This window comes from Urocitellus parryii, chromosome 11, assembly GCF_045843805.1.
Source record: "Urocitellus parryii isolate mUroPar1 chromosome 11, mUroPar1.hap1, whole genome shotgun sequence".
Classification (NCBI taxonomy): domain Eukaryota; kingdom Metazoa; phylum Chordata; class Mammalia; order Rodentia; family Sciuridae; genus Urocitellus; species Urocitellus parryii.
Genome location: NC_135541.1, coordinates 103,852,425 through 103,870,399, shown reverse-complemented (window position 1 = coordinate 103,870,399; position 17,975 = coordinate 103,852,425). Strand labels below are relative to the sequence as shown.

Here is a 17,975-nt window from a genome sequence, read left to right as displayed (position 1 = left end):
AATAATGACCATTATACCTTAAACCTTCAAAAAGATGCCCCAAACCATACTTACAATGAAAAAATGAACTTAATTTCTAAATTCCCCAATACTGCCAATAATGAACAAATATGAATCAGTTGTAGTCGTGAGAAATTCTTATTTAATTAAAAAATCATTTATTCTGATGACCAAATAAATCCTTATTTATCCTAAGGCTGTTTATCAAAATGTTTTTATCAGTTACTACTCATTAACATTAAAACAGTAACAATACCTGTTGATAATGAATCACAACCATGATCAAAAAGTTCTCCCAAAGGAGTACTACTATTGGTTCTTCTTGCCTGTTTCCCATCTATAGCGTCCAAAGACTGGTAAATGAAAAGGCCACATGCACAAGCAATATATGCCCACAGAGGTGCCTGTGAAATAAATAAGAAAAGCAAGAGTATTCAGACATATTAGTTACCGTGTTGGTTAACACCTTTTTTATCTGTAGATATTATATCTTCACTCTTTAGAGTGAGTGTTTGAAGTTATAGAAAATAGAAGTGCTACATAATTAAGAACTTACTGAAATAATTAGGATTGTTAGAATTAAATTCTCTGCTTTTAGGTGTGTTTAAACAGATGCTAGTTAACTATATGGGAGCTTCCATATCCCTGGGGTTCCACATTCATGGAATCAACTGAGGCTCTATTATATTCAGTATTAAAAACTGTGTCTGCACTATGTTCAGACTTTTCATTATTCCTTAAACAATATAGTATAACAATAATTACATAAATTGGCATTGTATTAGTTATTATAAGTAATGTAGAGATGACCTAAAGCATATAGACAGATATACATAGCTTATGTGCAAACACCACACCATTTTGTATGAGGGATTTAAGTATCTGCAGATTTTGCTATCTGCAGGGAGGTCTTGGAACCAGTTTCCTGTGGATACCATGGGACAACTACTTCTCAGAAATTTTATAGAAATCTATGAGGTTTCTTCCATAGAAGCCCTCCCAATATGTAGATTCTAAGATCTGAAGAGCCAATTAGTGAATAATCTAGTACAGTTTTTCCCAAGTTGTACCTTTCAAGATGTTTAATGCTAACCTCATGTTTAATACTGGGTTAAACAACATTAAACAGATTTCCTTTCTGCAGGACTTTTACCAACCCCTAATATTACTAATACATACTGTGAATACTCAAGAAGGGGAAAAATATACTGATATTTTCCACATTTACTTGAGCAGGTAAATTATTTTTACACACATTTCTTTAATGGTTCATGAAACAACACCAGGGAAATGATGGATCTAGTGCAGAGTGCTTAGAACATTATTTTTCAAATATTTAGAGTCACATTTTCAAGGAATAGTTTCTCTTAGACAGGAAATGAACTGCTGGTATTAAATTTAAATAGTATGTGTTTAAAAGAGAGCTTTTATTTGGATCACTGTATTTAAGAATATGGAACAATGTTTTACAATACTTTTCACTATTTTCCCATGCGTAGGCCATGAAAAAATTTTTATAATCACAGGTATCTTCTAAGATACTGGTTACCAGTTACACTTATAAATGGAAATAATATTTAATATATTCTGTACTGCAAAGGGGTTTCTTTATGAAAGAGATCTGTTTAGATTATTAAAAGGTAAGGCTACTAAAAGGTTCATAGAATGTACTTCCCTTAAGCTAGAGTTTCAAATCTTGAAGACAATAATTATAGTTATATAACCATACTTTACTAAAGCACTCTGAAATGGGCAATTAATCCTAGGACTAAGAACTCCCTCTTCTGGGCTTTAGGTCTACTGCTTCTTGCTGCTAAAGTAATCCTATAACTCTCTAGGGCTGTACTGTCCTACACATTAGCCATCAGTACAACTATTTTAGTTTAATTAAATGAAATTAAACATTCAGTTCTTAAGTTACACTAGACACATTTAAAGTTCTCAATTGCCACTGTAGCTAAGGATACCATACTGGACCACAGAGACACAGAACCTTCCCAATACCTCATACATTCTCTTAAATGTCTCTGTTTTAAGGGACTAGAGACCTAGGTCTAACCATAGGATTTTAATGGGACAAAAAAGGAACTGAACAGATGCTTCACAGAAGAAATAAAACCAATCAACAAATATAATGAAAATATGTCCAACATCTCTAGCAATTAGAGAAATTCAAATCAAAACTAAGATTTCATCTCACTCCTGTCATTTTGCCAATCATCAAGAACAAGGCAACAATAAATGTTGGCAAGGATATGGTAAAAAAAAGGTACATTCATGCATTGCTAGTGGCATTGCAAATTAGTGCAACCATCATGGAAAGTAGTATGAGATTCCTCAGAAAACTTGGAATGGAACCACCATTTGACCCAGCGATCCCACTCCTCTGTCTATATCTAAAGAACTTAAAATCAGCATACTACAGTGATGCAGCCACATCAATGTTTATAGCAGCTTAATTCCCAATAGCTAAACTATGGAACCAACCTAGATACCCTTCAACAGATGAATGAATAAAGAAAATGTCATGTATATATATACACAATAAAATATTTCTCATCCTTAAAGAATGAAATTATGACACTTGCAGATAAATGGATGGAGCTGGAGAATATCATGCTAAGTGAAATAAACCAATTCCAAAAAACCAAAAGCCAAATGTTTCTCTGATATGTGGATGCTAATTCACAATTGGGGGGCAGTAGCTAGGGAAGAATAGAGATACTTTGGATTAGGCAGAGGGGAGTAAAGGGAAGGGAGGGGGTAAAGGATAGGAAGAATAGTAGAATGAATTGGACATTATTACCCTATGTACACATATGATTACACGACTGGTGTGATTCTATATCATGTTCAACAAGAATAAGAAGTCTTTTATGTATGATGGATCAAAATGCATTCTACTGTCATATAGCTAATTAGAATAAAAAAATTAAATATTACTATGGAACACACTCACACACACAAACACACACACACACACATACACACACACACACACACACATACACATATACCCAATCCTAGAAAACAATAATATTTATACATATAAGAAAGAAAAACTTTCTCATCTTTGGGTTTTCCTTTCTTAATTAAAAATCTATAGAACACTAAGCTAATATTTATATGCATCATGGTCTTATATGGTCTCAGTCAAAAACCTGTGAAAGATACTGAATGAACAAAAGAACACATCTGAAACAGGATATCATTAACCCTAATAGGAAGATATGGAATAAACCCAATTTTCAAAATCTTGCAATTTTTATGTGATTAATTCATATGAAAAATTAGAAACATATGGTTTTACTAAACTTTTGAAACAGTTTAAGGATTTATACAAATGCAAATATATATATATATATATAGATATAGATATAGATATAGATAGATAGGAGATTTTTAAATTTTTAGATTTTTTAAAATTTTTCTTCCTGAAAGGATACACCAAACAATTGTCAAACATTGTTCTGTTTAGAAGAATTGGTAGAAAAAAAAGGATATGCAAGTAAAAAAGAGAAGATTATGTTTTTTGTTTATATCTTTCTGTTTGAATTATGCTATGTAATTTCCCCCTCTCCTTTTTAATGTCAATAGAAATTAAGCATGCAGTAAGATTATGAGCAATGTGGCATTTTAATTTTCTTTTCATTTTTTACTAGCAAATAATATCTAATAAGTTAGATATTAGAAATGGGTAAAAAACAGTACATAAATTTAAATTTTTTTTAAATTTTAATTTTTTTGGTACTGGGGATTGAACCCAGGGGCACTCTGTCTCTGAGCTACATCCCTAGTTCTTTTTCTTTTATTTTGAGATAAGGTCTCACTAAGTTGCCAAGCTAGCCTTAAACTTGCAATCCTCCTGAGTCACTGGGATTGTATGTGTACCAACATGCCTGATTTAACAAGTTAATTTTTGGTAAGTTAAATCAAAAGCATTAAACTTAGCAATATAAAAACAAAAACAAATCAGCATTTAAATAAAAAACTCTTATGAATATAGTCTAAAAATTATATTTATTTTCAACAAAACTCTTACTGAAAATGGTATAGCTCAGTTCTGGTTTTCATGTGTGTAAAATAGACAACACTAACTTCCTTTGTCTTGTGTGGCAAGGATAACTTAAGCATATTAACATACATCAAGCTGCAAGACAAAAACTCAAAATGAATTTCTGGTACTAAAACCAAAACTACTAGATGAAGTTTAATATTAGTAACAAAAAGATCAAGGAGATACTGAAAAGAGAAGTCTACATTTCTACTGCAGGAATCTGAAAATGTAGAAATTTGAAAAATGGGGACTAACTCACCTTCCTTTCTTATCTATTAGGAAGCTAAAACCATTAAAAGTGACCTTTTCTACCAAAGAAATGGGTAAAAAAACAGTATATAAAAAATATGAAGAATTGATAGTATATGTAGACATAAATCTTCTTGATCACTTACTGGTATAAAAGGCCTAAAAGAATTGCAGCCATAATGAAGGTTTATAAATTTATAAAACCTTTGGTTCCAAAATGCTTATAGGCAAAAATATAAAACTCAATAATAAGGACTTGGATGAATCTATGACTTCATATGTTATATATTATTAGAAGAAATCAGAAATGGAAGGGAGATTGTGAGGACGAATAACAGGCTATATACTTGAATTTTTTTAAAAAATTAATGAAACAATAACTATCTACCACTTATTAAGCATTATAGGCTAAGCACCCTAAATGCATGATCTTTCTTAATTCTTGTAATATTACAAAGTAAGATCTAGAAAGATTAAAGTATGACTCAGATAATTTATATACTTACTGAAGATCACAGAGATAATAAGGAACTATTACAGAAGATAGGCCTGGCTTATTTTAACGTATTCTGATTTGAGCATAACAAGTATTTCTAGCATGCAGATATAAATGCATTCAGGCATGTCTCCTGCAGGACATTACCTTCCCTTGTAGAGCACTGAACAGTACCTCAGTAATATTCCACCTTGATTCCCCCCAGAAATTTGCTGTTATCAGAGTATTTCCCATTCTGGAACTCTCCCCAAAGGTTTAACTAATTCTAGAGTTATTCCAATAATTCCAAATCACAAACAGTGGCCAAAGAAAAGCATTATAGAACATGGAACCTGGTAGGTTCTAGGGTATTCAATAATTGATGATTATTGTCTGATCCATCTTTGATCTTCATTGTAGATCTAACTTTAGACTATTGGAGGGCTTCAGTGGAATCAACCCCATTTTCTGTTGTTCTAATAAACGAATTTGTTAAATCTGCACCAAACTTTTATAGAAGTAGCAGTGAGGGCCTCAGTAAGCTCCAGGTGAACTGTTGGAGGAAATGTGATGAAGGACCCCAGGACGGGTTTAAATGATTTTTATTAGACTTTGATTTTAAGTGTCCTAAATGAGGTACAGCAAGATACTTAAGAAAATGAGGGAAAATCAGTCATATAATCTGTATAAACTGTATTTGAATAGTAAAAGAGGATTAAAATAAACAAATATCTGGAAAACAAAAGTCACATGCTTTATGGGTAACTGTGACCTTTAATAGCCATTCACTTTAAGAGATAAAGGAACAGGATGGTAACTTTATCTGAATAATCTACTTTAAAAAAATTAACTTCAATTAAGAGAAGGAATGTTGTGGCCATTATGATTTCATGTAATTTAGAGTCACTTTTACATCTTTAGTTCCACAGTAACCAGACAGATTATTCTGATTAATAAAGGCAGAACAGATGTTTCTGACTCTTTTCCATCTACCTACTTTAGTTTACCTTTTGATAAGGAAATTAAAAAAAAATCAATATACCCATTTGGATGAAGAGTTTTAGTTTTATTTTCAAGTAATGGATAGAGAGAATAATATAAGAGCAGAAGAGAGGTGTGGATTTGAGAAGGTTTATATAGTCTTTGGAAGCAATAACACGCTTTCTTTCTTAATGGCAGCCAGAGCAGGATATGAAAAAGAGCAGGATATTGACTTGCTTTTTACATTTACTTTCCCTTTTTAGAAAAGTGATATACCTGAAGTCTATCAGCCACATATTTACAAGAAGAGAAAAGGGATATTCAACAATTCTCTCTGGAAGGGAGAGAAAAATGTTTTTGATAGTACTGGTTTATAGTTATGCCATCTCAAATACCAGACTTTTCTCTCTGATCATTTTAAACTTTATTAAGATTTTTATTCAACCATCTGGAAAACAAAACATAAAACTCTTTTATAAAGGGATGAAATTTTACATGTAAATTCTGCTAACATTAATTAACCTACTAGTATCAAGTATACCCCTTGCTTCTGGTTTCTAATAAGCATTTTTTAAAATGACCCAGAAATCCCAATTACAATATTCTGATACATAAGAAATATTATGTTTTGGTAAGAAATCCTCTTACCTGCTCTGTAGCTGTAGGGCAGTAGAAGACTAATAAAATAGTTGTACAGATGTTTATTGATAGTCCAATGATGGTGATGAGATTTGGTGCAATCCAGGATGGAACTCTTCCTACTAGCCATTCCCAATATCCTTGCATTAAGGGCTCAAGCAGGGACCGTCCAGCACTTTGATATCTGTGTTCTTCTAGCCGCTTTAGTTGGTGTCTTGACAATGGTGGTGTAGGTAACTGAAACAACTTATTTAATACACACCCTGTAGTACTCATATGCCCAAAGCCCATGGGGGACTCTGGGTGAGAATCTCCACATCGTTTCCTTGTTGGCCGATGCCCACTCATGGATTTTGGTTTTCTTTTATTTGGAAATAACAATTAACCTTGTCTTGTAGTTTTTTTTGTGATTCGTGTTTACCTGAAAAACAAGATATACTTGTCAGCTACTACTTACATTAGTATTAGCAAATAAAAAAAAAAAATCAACCTGCTAATAGAATAATAAATATCAAAGAGAAATCAGAAAACCAGGGGCCCAATTTTTGTTCTAGTTCTTACTGAAGGTTTATAATCTCACTTTTAAGTGAAAATTATTAAGGGGCTTTAATAGTCATCGGTTTCATGTTACTTTACAGTTTGTTTGACTTTGCAGCTCACAATCTTTTTTTCTATCTCACATACATTTTTTTCTATCTCAATACCATAACAGAACAAATGCTAGAAATAATCTAATCTCTTCATATACATATATAGAAATTGAGACCCCCAAGGCTAGGAAAGTAGTATTAATACCAGAGGAATGACTTGATTAAAATCGATCTTAAACTAGATTTTTATTTAATGATAATAGCTAACATTTAATATTGAGCACTGATATTAACCTAAACCTTTATAACTTTTTTTTTTTTTTTTTTTTTAAGTACTAGGGATTGAACTCAGGGGCACTGAATCACTGAGCCGCATCCCCAGCCCTATTTTGTATTTTATTTAGAGACAGGGTCTCACTGAGTTGCTTAGTGCCTCGATATTGCTGAGGCTGGCTTTGAACTTGCAATCCTCTTGCTTCAGCCTCCCCAGCTGCTCGGATTACAGGTGTGCGCCACTGTGCCTGGCAAGATAGGGACTATTAATCACCCTCATTTCTACAGAAAAAGAAACTAAGGTAGTGCAGCTGACTGACTTGCACATATCACAGAGTATAAGAGGTGTTCAAAAGAACACAGGGTTTCTGCTTATGCTAAATCAAAAGACAAACTTCTTATTGGTGAAAAGGGATACAGATGGTATTCTAGATGGGAATAAACAGTAAGAAAAAAATTAACTCTAAGAAGACAATACCATATATGTATCAGCAGAATGACCCTACAAAATGAGGAAGTAGTAAGAATACAGGATAAGAAGATGTGATGACTGTTGATAAAACTAAGTTTAAGCCCCGAAACCTTGCTCAAGATTTAAAAAAGATTCACAACAACATACTTATAATAAGTAATTAAACAGCATAAGAAAACAATTATATCTTCAAGTTTAGCAATGCATAATACACACACACACACACATACACACACACATTCATCAGAATGGAGAAGGAAATGAGAACAATTAAAGGCATAAACTACCATTCTCACAAAGCTGAGAATGGTAGTTTATGCCTGTAATCTCAGTGGCTCCAGAGGCTGAGGCTGAGGATTTCTAGTTCAAAAACAGCCTCAGCAACTTAGTGAGATCCCGACTTAAAATAAAACATAAAATGTGCTGGAGGTGTGGCACAGTGGTTAAGCGACCCTGGGATCAATCCCTGATACCAAAAAATAAAAAAGAAAATTAGCAGATGACCTCAATGGTTTTAAGTGGCAATGGACTAGAGTAACAGGGTAAGAATGGAAATATGAAAAAGACAGTCAAGTTTACAGGTTTTCTATTTGGAAGGAAAAAATCAGTAGAAAGTACTCATGTGTGGCTATGAGAGGTGAAGCAGAAGAAAAAAGGAATCAACAGCTAGAGATTAGTGGCACTGCTTTTAAAAGAGAAAATTAGAATGGAAAACCAGTTAGTTATTTTTTGACTTTTTGGGGTAGGGGATGAGAGAGAAACTGAGGTGAAGTGTAAGCTATAGGACTAGAAGATATAACAGGTAACAATTATTTTTAGGAATCCCCCCTACCCATGGCTTCTCACATGCTGGGACTATAAGCATATGTCCCCACACTTGGCTGATAAATGCAACTTTTAAGTAGAGATATTTTAAACAAAATCAAGACTAGAGTTTGAGTAAAAGATGAAAATTTTGCCATTACTTAGAAGCTAAAGTCCAGTAAAGACTAGAAAGTAGAAAAGGTTTGAAGGGATTAAGTATGGAGAGAAAAGCAAAAGAATGAAGAACATTGTGGGAAATCCATAGTTAATAAGTAGAAGGAGAAACAGCAACTCTAAGAAGATTAAAAAAAAAAAAAGAAATAATCTTCATAGAATAAAAAGGGTAGTAACAGTGGACCAAGAGAGCTGTATTTTGATCTTCTTGTCAAAAACTATCTAGAAAGTAGTATGTAATTCCCAGAAGTGATGCAGTATGGGAATGTAGAATGTGATAGAGAACTCAGAACCCCTCAATAGATCTGGTAATCTATTAGGAAAACATGTAGTTGATGTTTCTTCGCCCCCTCCCACCCCACCCATGATAGGATCTGGTTTATTCTGTTATAATAGGGTGGTCTTGAATGGCAGGAGCCACCTCATACTTGATTAAGGGATGAAATGAGGGCTAATGAAGGCCAGTAGTTGGAGAAGTTAGGAGGTGATGGCAGTACAGGCCATAGGGACAACCAGACATGGCTGAGCTGGACATGTAGATACAATGTTGGTGTCACATATGAACCAGGATATTTTCCCTATATCCTCATAAATACTCAATTTCGAAATTTTTAACATTATTAATGACCTAAGGTGGCATTCAACATTTCTGCCAATCGTGTTTCTTAGCATTTGTCCAGAAAACAGTCATTGTAGTCAAGCTAACTTCCTTAAATACATTTTCAAAAATCTCAAAAAAAAAAATTATCAGTGCTTCAATTCAACTAAGTGAGGTATTCTGAAGTAAAAATATTTAAATTCAAACCAAAATGATAAATAGAAACTAACTTCTCACTACTTCAAAGAATTCTTCCTCACAGATATATCACAAAGCTACTGATTAAAACTACTTTTAAGTGATGTCTGTATAATGTTAAACAAATAGTAATGGGATCACTTGAGATCTACCACCAAAACACTTAGTATTATAGTAGCCAAATTTTCTAGTCAAACTGAATGATGCATTTTCATATTTGATAAGAATAATCAGCTTTGATAGAATTTCACTTGATAGAAGAATAAAAAGTTGAGCCAACCGCATCTGAATTTTATTGTTGCAGTGTTCCATTCTTCTATTATTAAACTTCATACAGTGAGGGTGCTAGCTTGCTTTTGGCACTGAACAAGTACAAGCAATTGATCCTAATGGTTTTAAATTTGAGCGTTTGGCAGGACTAGTTAACAAACTGATACTTTCCTTCTGAGTTTCCCCTTCATGACCTAGATTTCTTTTAACTTTTACTTTTCTTTTAGAAAAATCTACATTTTGACAAACCTTTGCAGATCCAGCCATTATACAATTTATACTTGAAAAGAGACAATGAGTTTTTGAAGGGGTTCCTTGCCAACATTTCAATTTGGCAACACTGTCCTTGTGGAGTTATTAGCAACAACACTGCAAACATAAATTCAGATACATGTAGCCCTTGACAGACAGATGGCCACTTTACTTTCAACACATGTAAATAGCTACAGAGGTTACTCACACTACCACAGGTCCAACTCCATTCTTTCTCCAATCATATGTGAGGCGGGGACTATAGTCATGAAAACCATCTCAGAAAAAAACGGGAGCTTCTGAATTTTAGCAAAAGGAAAAACAAGCATGTCAAGGGAGTAGATACAAAAGGAGGACAGACTATGTGGAGAGAAAAGTGAAAGAATATAGGAAAGGAACTGTGTAAAGGAGGTACAAATATAACAAAACTTATTTTAACCATGAGATTTTTTTACGGAATCAAGCCTGTGCTCAAAAGGATAAGCAGAAAATGTCCTTTCTCACCATAGGTGCAAGAAATTAAAACAATAAAAAAGTAAAAAATTAAAATTATTGCTGGCTAGCCTAGAAAAAATTACCCACCAAAACAATTTTTATAAGAAAATGTATTCCAAGTTCTAAATTCATCCAGCCAATACCTAAATCTAGTGAATAATACAGATAAGGTCCCAGCTCCTGTGCACAGTGAGGAAACAACTGAAAACTTGTAAAACAAATAATAACATTGCAAGGTGTAATGGGTTCTGTGGGAAAACAAAATGCTGAGCCAGAAAATAGTTGGGAGTACATGTTTTAAATAGGGTGACTGAAGTTTCTGAGGAAGTAACTTTTATTCTAAACTTAGGAAAAGAAGGAAGGAGATGGTTTAAGGGCAAGAAGAAGAATAGTTTTAAGAAAATGGAACAGGCCCTGAGGCAGAAGAGAGCTTATCTTTTTCAAGTACCTGAGGAATCACAATGGCTAGACAAGAATAAACAAGATAGAAGAGTGGAACAAAAATGAAGATAAAAAGAGTGCGACAAAAATGAAGTTTGAAAAGTTAGACAATGCAGAAGCAAAGAGCTGAGATTTTATTCTGATGTCATGGAAAACCACCAACAAATTTACAAAGAAACCTACAATTCTGGGCACAGGCTAATTGTTAACTGAGGATAGTTTTCATAAATCATAAAACTGAATATTTTAAACTGTAAAAAATTCCCACTGCCTTTAAGGCTCCAGAGTCCTGCACTCTTGGTAATACTTGATGCATTTTGAACATTTTCTGTTTATTGTGGGTCTCCCCGCCCCTTCCTCTCATCACACGCACATTGCTTAGTAATTTCCATATTTGTTAATATTTTTTTCTTTCTATCTTGTACTATACCTAGCACTAAGTAATTAGTACGTACTTAACAATGAACAAATATGGACACATCTAGTATTTAATGAGCACTTAGTTGTTTCTAGATATTAGGGAAATAGAAAGATTGAAATATTCCATATTCTCAAGAAGCTCAAAAGGTGGTGGTGGGGTGGTTGTAGTCTTATAAATGGATAAATTATAACACGATGCCAACAAATTGTTTGGGGAGTCCAAAGGAGAAGACATATGGTCTGACAAAGCATTTTCTTTGTACATACATGAATATTTATGTGAAAGTCCAACAAAAGTACAAGATTATAATCAGAGATATTTAATGAATACACTTACTAAAATTACACACAATAGTGGGCCTTAAAAAGTCTATCATGTAAAACATTTGTGTTTATAGTGGCTGAGGATAATGACATTTGCCTACCATATTTCTGTTGTGACTTTAGCATGGGGTACATCTGACTAGCACATTAAAAAAAAAGACAAAAGATAAAAACCAAAAAACTTCAACTGCTGAGCAGAGGACAAGGTAAACTTACACAATATCCAACCTGTTATGTGAAATTCCAGAATTTTCATTCCTCCCCCCACATCTAAGGGTGCCAAGTTTTGATCTGCACTGATTCAGCATTATGTTTACAATCCTTTCATAGGGAATTTGTGATACGTACTCCTTCCCACCTTATGGTACTACCAAAGGAAAATACGAATAGCTGGCACTACCAGGAAAGGAGGCATATTATAAAGAATAAGAAAGGAGAAAGGAAGAAAGAAAAAAGAAAACTAATAGGAAAAAAGGATTAAATTCAGCATTACTTAACAAATGATGCATACAGCAAGTTTACAGAAACAAAAGCCTTTTCAGCAGACTTGGAAGCAAAAATACTACGTGTAAAACAACTTGGATCTAGTGTTTTGCTTAAGTGCAATCTTGCATTCTTTAAGAAAGGAAGTAACTTTCTGGGGGAGGGCGGGTAGCAAAAGTCTTGCATTTCATAGAATATTTTAAAAAAGAAAATATGCACCCTAGAAAAGAAATTGCTATGCAATAAAATGTAACTGTCCTTAATAGGAGAGGCAGAGAAGAGTCGTAAAAACAAGTTGTACAAGAAGCTTTTAAGTGCTTTTCTCAGCATAGTACAAATACGTAGCAAAATCCTTTCAGAACTTCAATCCCTGGAATTTTATGCAAAAGCCAATTGTTCTAAATTGGTAATATTATAAACACCCTCATCCCAATCTATGTTGTTTTTTGAGCCAGTCAAGTACAAAAGTATTCGAACACATTTCTACAAGTTCGACAGCAGGTACTAAATTTCCTGACTACGTTCAGATAAAACATTAATATTTGTTCAAAAGCATCTATACATCCGTCTACTGCAGTAGAGATTCGCTTAACTAAAAGATCTCAAGCAAAATCACACATTCAACACCAATGATGCAAAATGCCACACACACACACACACACACACACGACACAAAAATGCCACGCACGGTATTCTGGAACACAAACAAGGATAAATGTAAAGATCTCATTCATCTCAGCATTCCTGGGAACACTGGCCCACACCAGCGATCCTTCAGTCCATTCTCCTTCCAAGAATATTGCTGAAATTAAACCCTAGCTGGCAATCTCAGAGAGCTCGTCAATACGGGTTGAAATTTCTAGAAAAGTTGCTGACCAAGAAGCGAGGCCCAGCCATGAAACACCACCGCCGCATTCCAAAAGGAAGGCAAGCCCGGCGCAGGTCGCCACACGGTTCGTGGACTCGGCAGCACCGGGGCAGGAGGGTGTGGACCTGACAGGCAAGGTCGGTTCCGCGCGGGCAGCGCCCCAGCCCTCGACCTGCCCAGCGCTGGCCAGGCAGGCGCTTCTCGCTCCCACCACCCTCGGCTTCCTCACAGCTCCGGGGATTCCAGCCCCGGACCCCGCCACCTCAGCCTCCAGAGTCCCCGAAGGGGCCAGGAGTCGCCCCTCGTCCTCCCCACAACCCCGCGCGCGAGGCCACCCGGTTAGAGGAAGAAGGACGGCGTCTGCCTCAGCGAGTCCATCCGCATTATACCGTAATGCCCACCCCTAAGCATCCAGTGCTCTCTTCACTCGGCCTGGGAGAAACGCCTCCCACCACGTCCTCCACTTCCCAGCCGCTTCCCCAAGACCGATCCCCGCAGTCTTACCCCGACCTCAACAAGCACACCCCTAGAAATAACAACTTCGACTCCTGCCGACTGGATGAGTGATCGGCGGCAGCACTTTCACGACACTTTCGCGATTGCCGTAAAGGTAGAAAGGGTCGGGAGGAGCGGCGGCGCGCCGGGAGCTGGCCTGGCTCCTCGGGAGCGCGCCTCGGGGGCCCCGCCCTGTCTCGGAGCGGCTGGCAGGGTTCGGAGCCTGCGGGCGGCGCTGGCTGGGCCAGCCAGGTAAGATAGGCCGAAGGTGGGGTCGGTGGGGCAGGAGGACGGATCCAAGCGCCTGGAGTCCCGCCGCTCACTCTAGAGGGTGCGTCAGAGGGTGGGGTCGCAGTTCACCCATCACCCCCGGTGGCAGGGTGCGCGTACCCCAGCTGGCACCCTCTCCCTCCTGGGGCTAAACTGTGCCAGGCGCCGGAGAGGGGCTGGTGGTGACGCGAGTCCTAGGCCAGCTCCGGGGGGTCCAGAGGGAAGCTGGCGAGTGCAAGCTGGGCGCGGGTCTCCGCACCCCACTTGCCCCCACCCCTGACTCCCTGCGTACCCCGAGTGGTGCTAAGTGCTAAGCTTTGTCTTCCGCTTCTTTCCCTGACCCCAGGCAGCGCGGAATGCTGCACTCCTGAGGAAAAAGGCAGTGGTCCAAGTATTTTCTGCGGTTTTAAGCGGCTACGGATAACCTTCCCTCCAGTCCCACAAAAACTAGATTTGAGTAAGTGTTCCTGTGATCACTTCTGGGCTCAGATACCTTGGGGGTGAGGGCCAGCAGGGAAGTTTGGAATTGAAGTCCTTGGTGACCTTGTGTTTACGTGAAGCTCCATCTGCTATTCACAATTGTATTGCAGGGAGTGGTCTCAATACCGAAAGGAAGTTGCTTGTCCTGTGTGTCCTCTTATCACTTCCAATTTACAGTAGGATGCATTTGAAAAATAAAAACCACAGCCTAAAAGAATCGTTTTTTTCAGTTCTTCCATATTTTAATTTGTAAATCAGTACCCCGATGCAACTCTTTGTGTTTGAGTATCAGATTCTCATTTTTTTTCCATATAATTTATAAAGATGTTACTTAATCTGCTAGACTCTTTTAGGATTTAACCATTGGAAAAATATTACATTTGTCAGGGGGACACGTCAGAGTTTAGAATAACCATTTTCTGTTATGCTTTGCTTTTGGCTTAGTGGTTCTGTGTAGCTCGGAAAGAAGCTCAAGATTTTCTGTCACTGTTTAGAGGAGACTGCATAAAATTTTCATCTTATTACCAGTGACTTAAATATTTGACAAATATTCTAACTGGAGTTCTGTTAGGTGGAGCTTCAGAGAAAGCAGAAAAGATAGGTGAGAGATTCAAGAACATTCTGCTAACCACTGCTAGGTAAAATTATTACTGCATATTTTGAAGTATTTTTTTAAAAGGTTTCTTGAATCATTAACCATTAAAATTCTAATTTTGCTTAGCTGGGAATTACTCTGTCATGCTTTCAGCTTTCTAAGGTGAAAATACAGAAACAATTAGTACACTTTCGCACTTAGTCTGTGTGCTTAAAATTTTCACTTTTCATTGGCAGAGTGGTAAACCATTTCAATCTCTGCCTGTCCTCTAAATTATTAGTTTAGACCACGAGAACCTTCATGACCTAAGGAGGTAGGAATACAAGATGATTCATTTATTCGTGTACAAGATTCTACTGAATTAACAAATGAACCGTACTATCTTATGCTTGCTCTGCTCTACTGTAAGAAATAATGCTTTGAGGGTTTGGCTGTTTTACAAATAAGAATACTGTAACTCAGAAGTTAAGTAACTTGCCTGAAGTCATATTGCTGGAAAGTGGTAAAGATAGGATTTACACTCAGATGAATATGATCTAACAACTGTGTTTTTTAGATTGCATTTCAGGGACTAGTTAATGTTTTATTTTGCTTAATAATAAAGTATCATTCTTCCTGAATCTTTATCTTTCTTTCTCTAGGAGGAATCCTTTATGTTTTTCATTTATCCTTTTTGAGGCCAGAGGAAATATGTCTGGTATAACAAGGGTTATAAAAGTTGATATCCTGGATTTAAAACATTATTTAATTTCATATATTTTTCACCACCATTATTTTAAAAAATTTAAGTATCAACTCTTTAAAGAAAAATGACCTATTAATATTATAGCCTAATGTTTTCCCACAAACAGTTATGGATGTGTTGACCTAAAATTGTACTGTTTTAAATTATGTAAATCAAAACAGTAATTTCATATTTTCTTTTGATATAGAATTCAGGATTTACAAAAGGTGCAAGTTTGGGCAGTTCTGAAGACTACAATTTTGTTAACTTATAAAACAGGTAATTTATCTTTCAGATCTAAAAAAGGAACAAATATTTATTGACTACTTACATATTATTTCATGTAGTTCTTGATTAAATCTCAATGAAACAACTATTTATTGAGGCTATTTAACAAATAATACTAAAAGCTACTATTTATTTATTTTTTGGCACTGGGGATTGAACCCAGGGGTACTTTACCACTGAGATACATCTCTAATCCTTTTTATTTTTTATTTTGAGACTGGGTCTTGCCAAGTTTTAGGCCAACCTTGAACTTGGGATCCTCCTGTCTCAGCTTCCTGAGTCACTGGGATTATAGGTATATGCCACCACACCTAGCTAAAGATACTATTTATTGTGCATTATCAGTGTGTTAGGTTCTTTCCTTATGCTAATAAGTATCCAGCACAGCCCAGTGAGATTTTTCCATGTTAAGGAAAGGTTCAGTATTTTTGCTATCCTGTTGGCAACCCACTACACTCATGTAGCTTTGAGAATCTGAGATGTAGCTAGGGTAATAGAGGAATTGAAATTTTAATTTTAATTAATAAGTTGAACTTTTAATTTAATTAGCTATACATACTATTGGCTATTATATGGACAGTATAGTTTGTGCTGATAATATTCCCATTTTTCAAAGGAGAAATTGATTCAGAGAAGTTATAAAGATTGCCCAAATTCACACAATTTTGTTAAAAATTTTTTTTGAGCAGTAGAATACTTTACAATTAAAAAAAATGGCTGGGCTGGGGATGTGGTTCAAGCAGTAACACGCTTGCCTGGCAGCTTGGGGCGCTGGATTCAATCCTCAGCACCACATAAAATAGAATAAAGATGTTGTGTCCACCGAAAACTGAACAATGAATATTAAAAATTTCTCTCTCTCTCTCTCTCTTAAAAAAAATGGCACACGGGATTGCCACATCCCTAGCCCTTTATTAATATTTCTTTTAAATAATTTTTTTTTGAGTTAGGGTCTCCCTAAGTTGCCAAGGCTAGCTTTGAACTAAAAATCCTCCTGCCTCAGCCTCCTGAGCTGCTGGCATTTTAGGCATGCCACCTTGCCTGGCTTTAGGAATGTAAATCTGGCAATACAAATAGAATGGATGGAAGGGAAGAAAAGTAATTAGGTCAAAAGAATTGAGAATATGAGGGTACAGTGTGCACAATGAAGAAGGATTTTTGTAAATGATTTATGGAGATAGAATTGTTATCACTGAAGGACAGTATATGAGGGCTTTGGAGAAAGGTTACTCAGAAATCCCCAAATCTGGATAACCTGGAAAAAAATGGTAATGCTGCTTATTAAAGTATAAAAACCATGAACACTTTTTAGAATTAAGATGATTTGGTTTGGGGTATTTGTTTATTCAACAAATATTGAGTGATTACTGTGGGCAAAGTCTTCTGCCATGCTTAGGTGGATAAGTAAAGTCCCTCTTCAAGGATTTTATTCACTTGAGGCACCCTCCTAAAATGTTCATGCTATAGAAAAAGAGTTGAAGGAGATGTGCGAATCAAATGCTCTCAGAAGAGGGTGCTTGTGTCCAAATACAAAGGGATTAGGGAAGGTTGTATATGGAAGACAGTATTTGAGCTCTTTTTTGAAGAAAAGATATAGACATGTAAAAACAATAAAGCATGGAGGAAGTTTTATTTCTACCAGTGTGGTAGACTAAATTTTTGGAAAATTCCTTTTACCAAAATATCTAAGTGCTGAATAAATCACATTATCTTTAGTTGTCAAACTGAGAGCTGAAGTTGAAATGGCATACTAGCAGCATGACTCCATTGGGTGCATTTGATAGATAGCAGATAAAGCACAACTGGGGGCAAATGATAGGCTCCCTCTGCTTCCTACCAAGTTAGTTATCCTTGTGACTTCCCAAGTGCATAACTCAAGCAGGCACCATTCACATGGTAGTTCCTAAATTTCTAATGACTTTAGATGGGAATTATCAGAAACAGAAACTATTTTATTTAGATGCTATTTTAGCATTTATATAACAGATGTTAGCAGTGACTCAAATTTTCCAGAAATTGAGAATTAGTGTCCTAGAAACCTATGCTGGAGAAAGCAACTA

At 36.0% G+C, this 17,975-nt stretch overlaps 2 protein-coding genes across 7 annotated transcripts in view; one reads left to right on the top strand and one right to left on the bottom strand.

Moving 5' to 3' along the window:
• Positions 1 to 13,648, bottom strand: part of Cept1 (choline/ethanolamine phosphotransferase 1) — a 36,932-nt gene extending 23,284 nt beyond the window's left edge. For 2 of the 3 annotated variants that reach the window (XM_026402762.2, XM_026402761.1), the window contains exons 1-3: positions 13,568 to 13,648; positions 6,411 to 6,822; positions 257 to 404 (exon numbers count right to left, since the gene is read on the bottom strand). In XM_026402762.2, coding sequence (XP_026258547.1) covers positions 257 to 404; positions 6,411 to 6,749 — 487 coding nt within the window. In that variant the 5' untranslated portion in view covers positions 6,750 to 6,822; positions 13,568 to 13,648. Of the gene's footprint in view, positions 1 to 256; positions 405 to 6,410; positions 6,823 to 13,464; positions 13,535 to 13,567 lie in introns of those variants that run through there. The other variant, XM_026402763.2, reaches the window with a different exon arrangement.
• A 49-nt stretch (positions 13,649 to 13,697) lies between these two features.
• Positions 13,698 to 17,975, top strand: part of Dram2 (DNA damage regulated autophagy modulator 2) — a 29,412-nt gene continuing 25,134 nt past the window's right edge. For 3 of the 4 annotated variants that reach the window (XR_013342174.1, XR_013342175.1, XM_026402764.2), the window contains exons 1-3: positions 13,698 to 13,810; positions 14,175 to 14,285; positions 15,836 to 15,906. The gene's annotated coding sequence lies outside the window, so the exon portion shown is untranslated. Of the gene's footprint in view, positions 13,890 to 14,174; positions 14,286 to 15,835; positions 15,907 to 17,975 lie in introns of all 4 variants that reach the window. The other variant, XM_077791380.1, reaches the window with a different exon arrangement.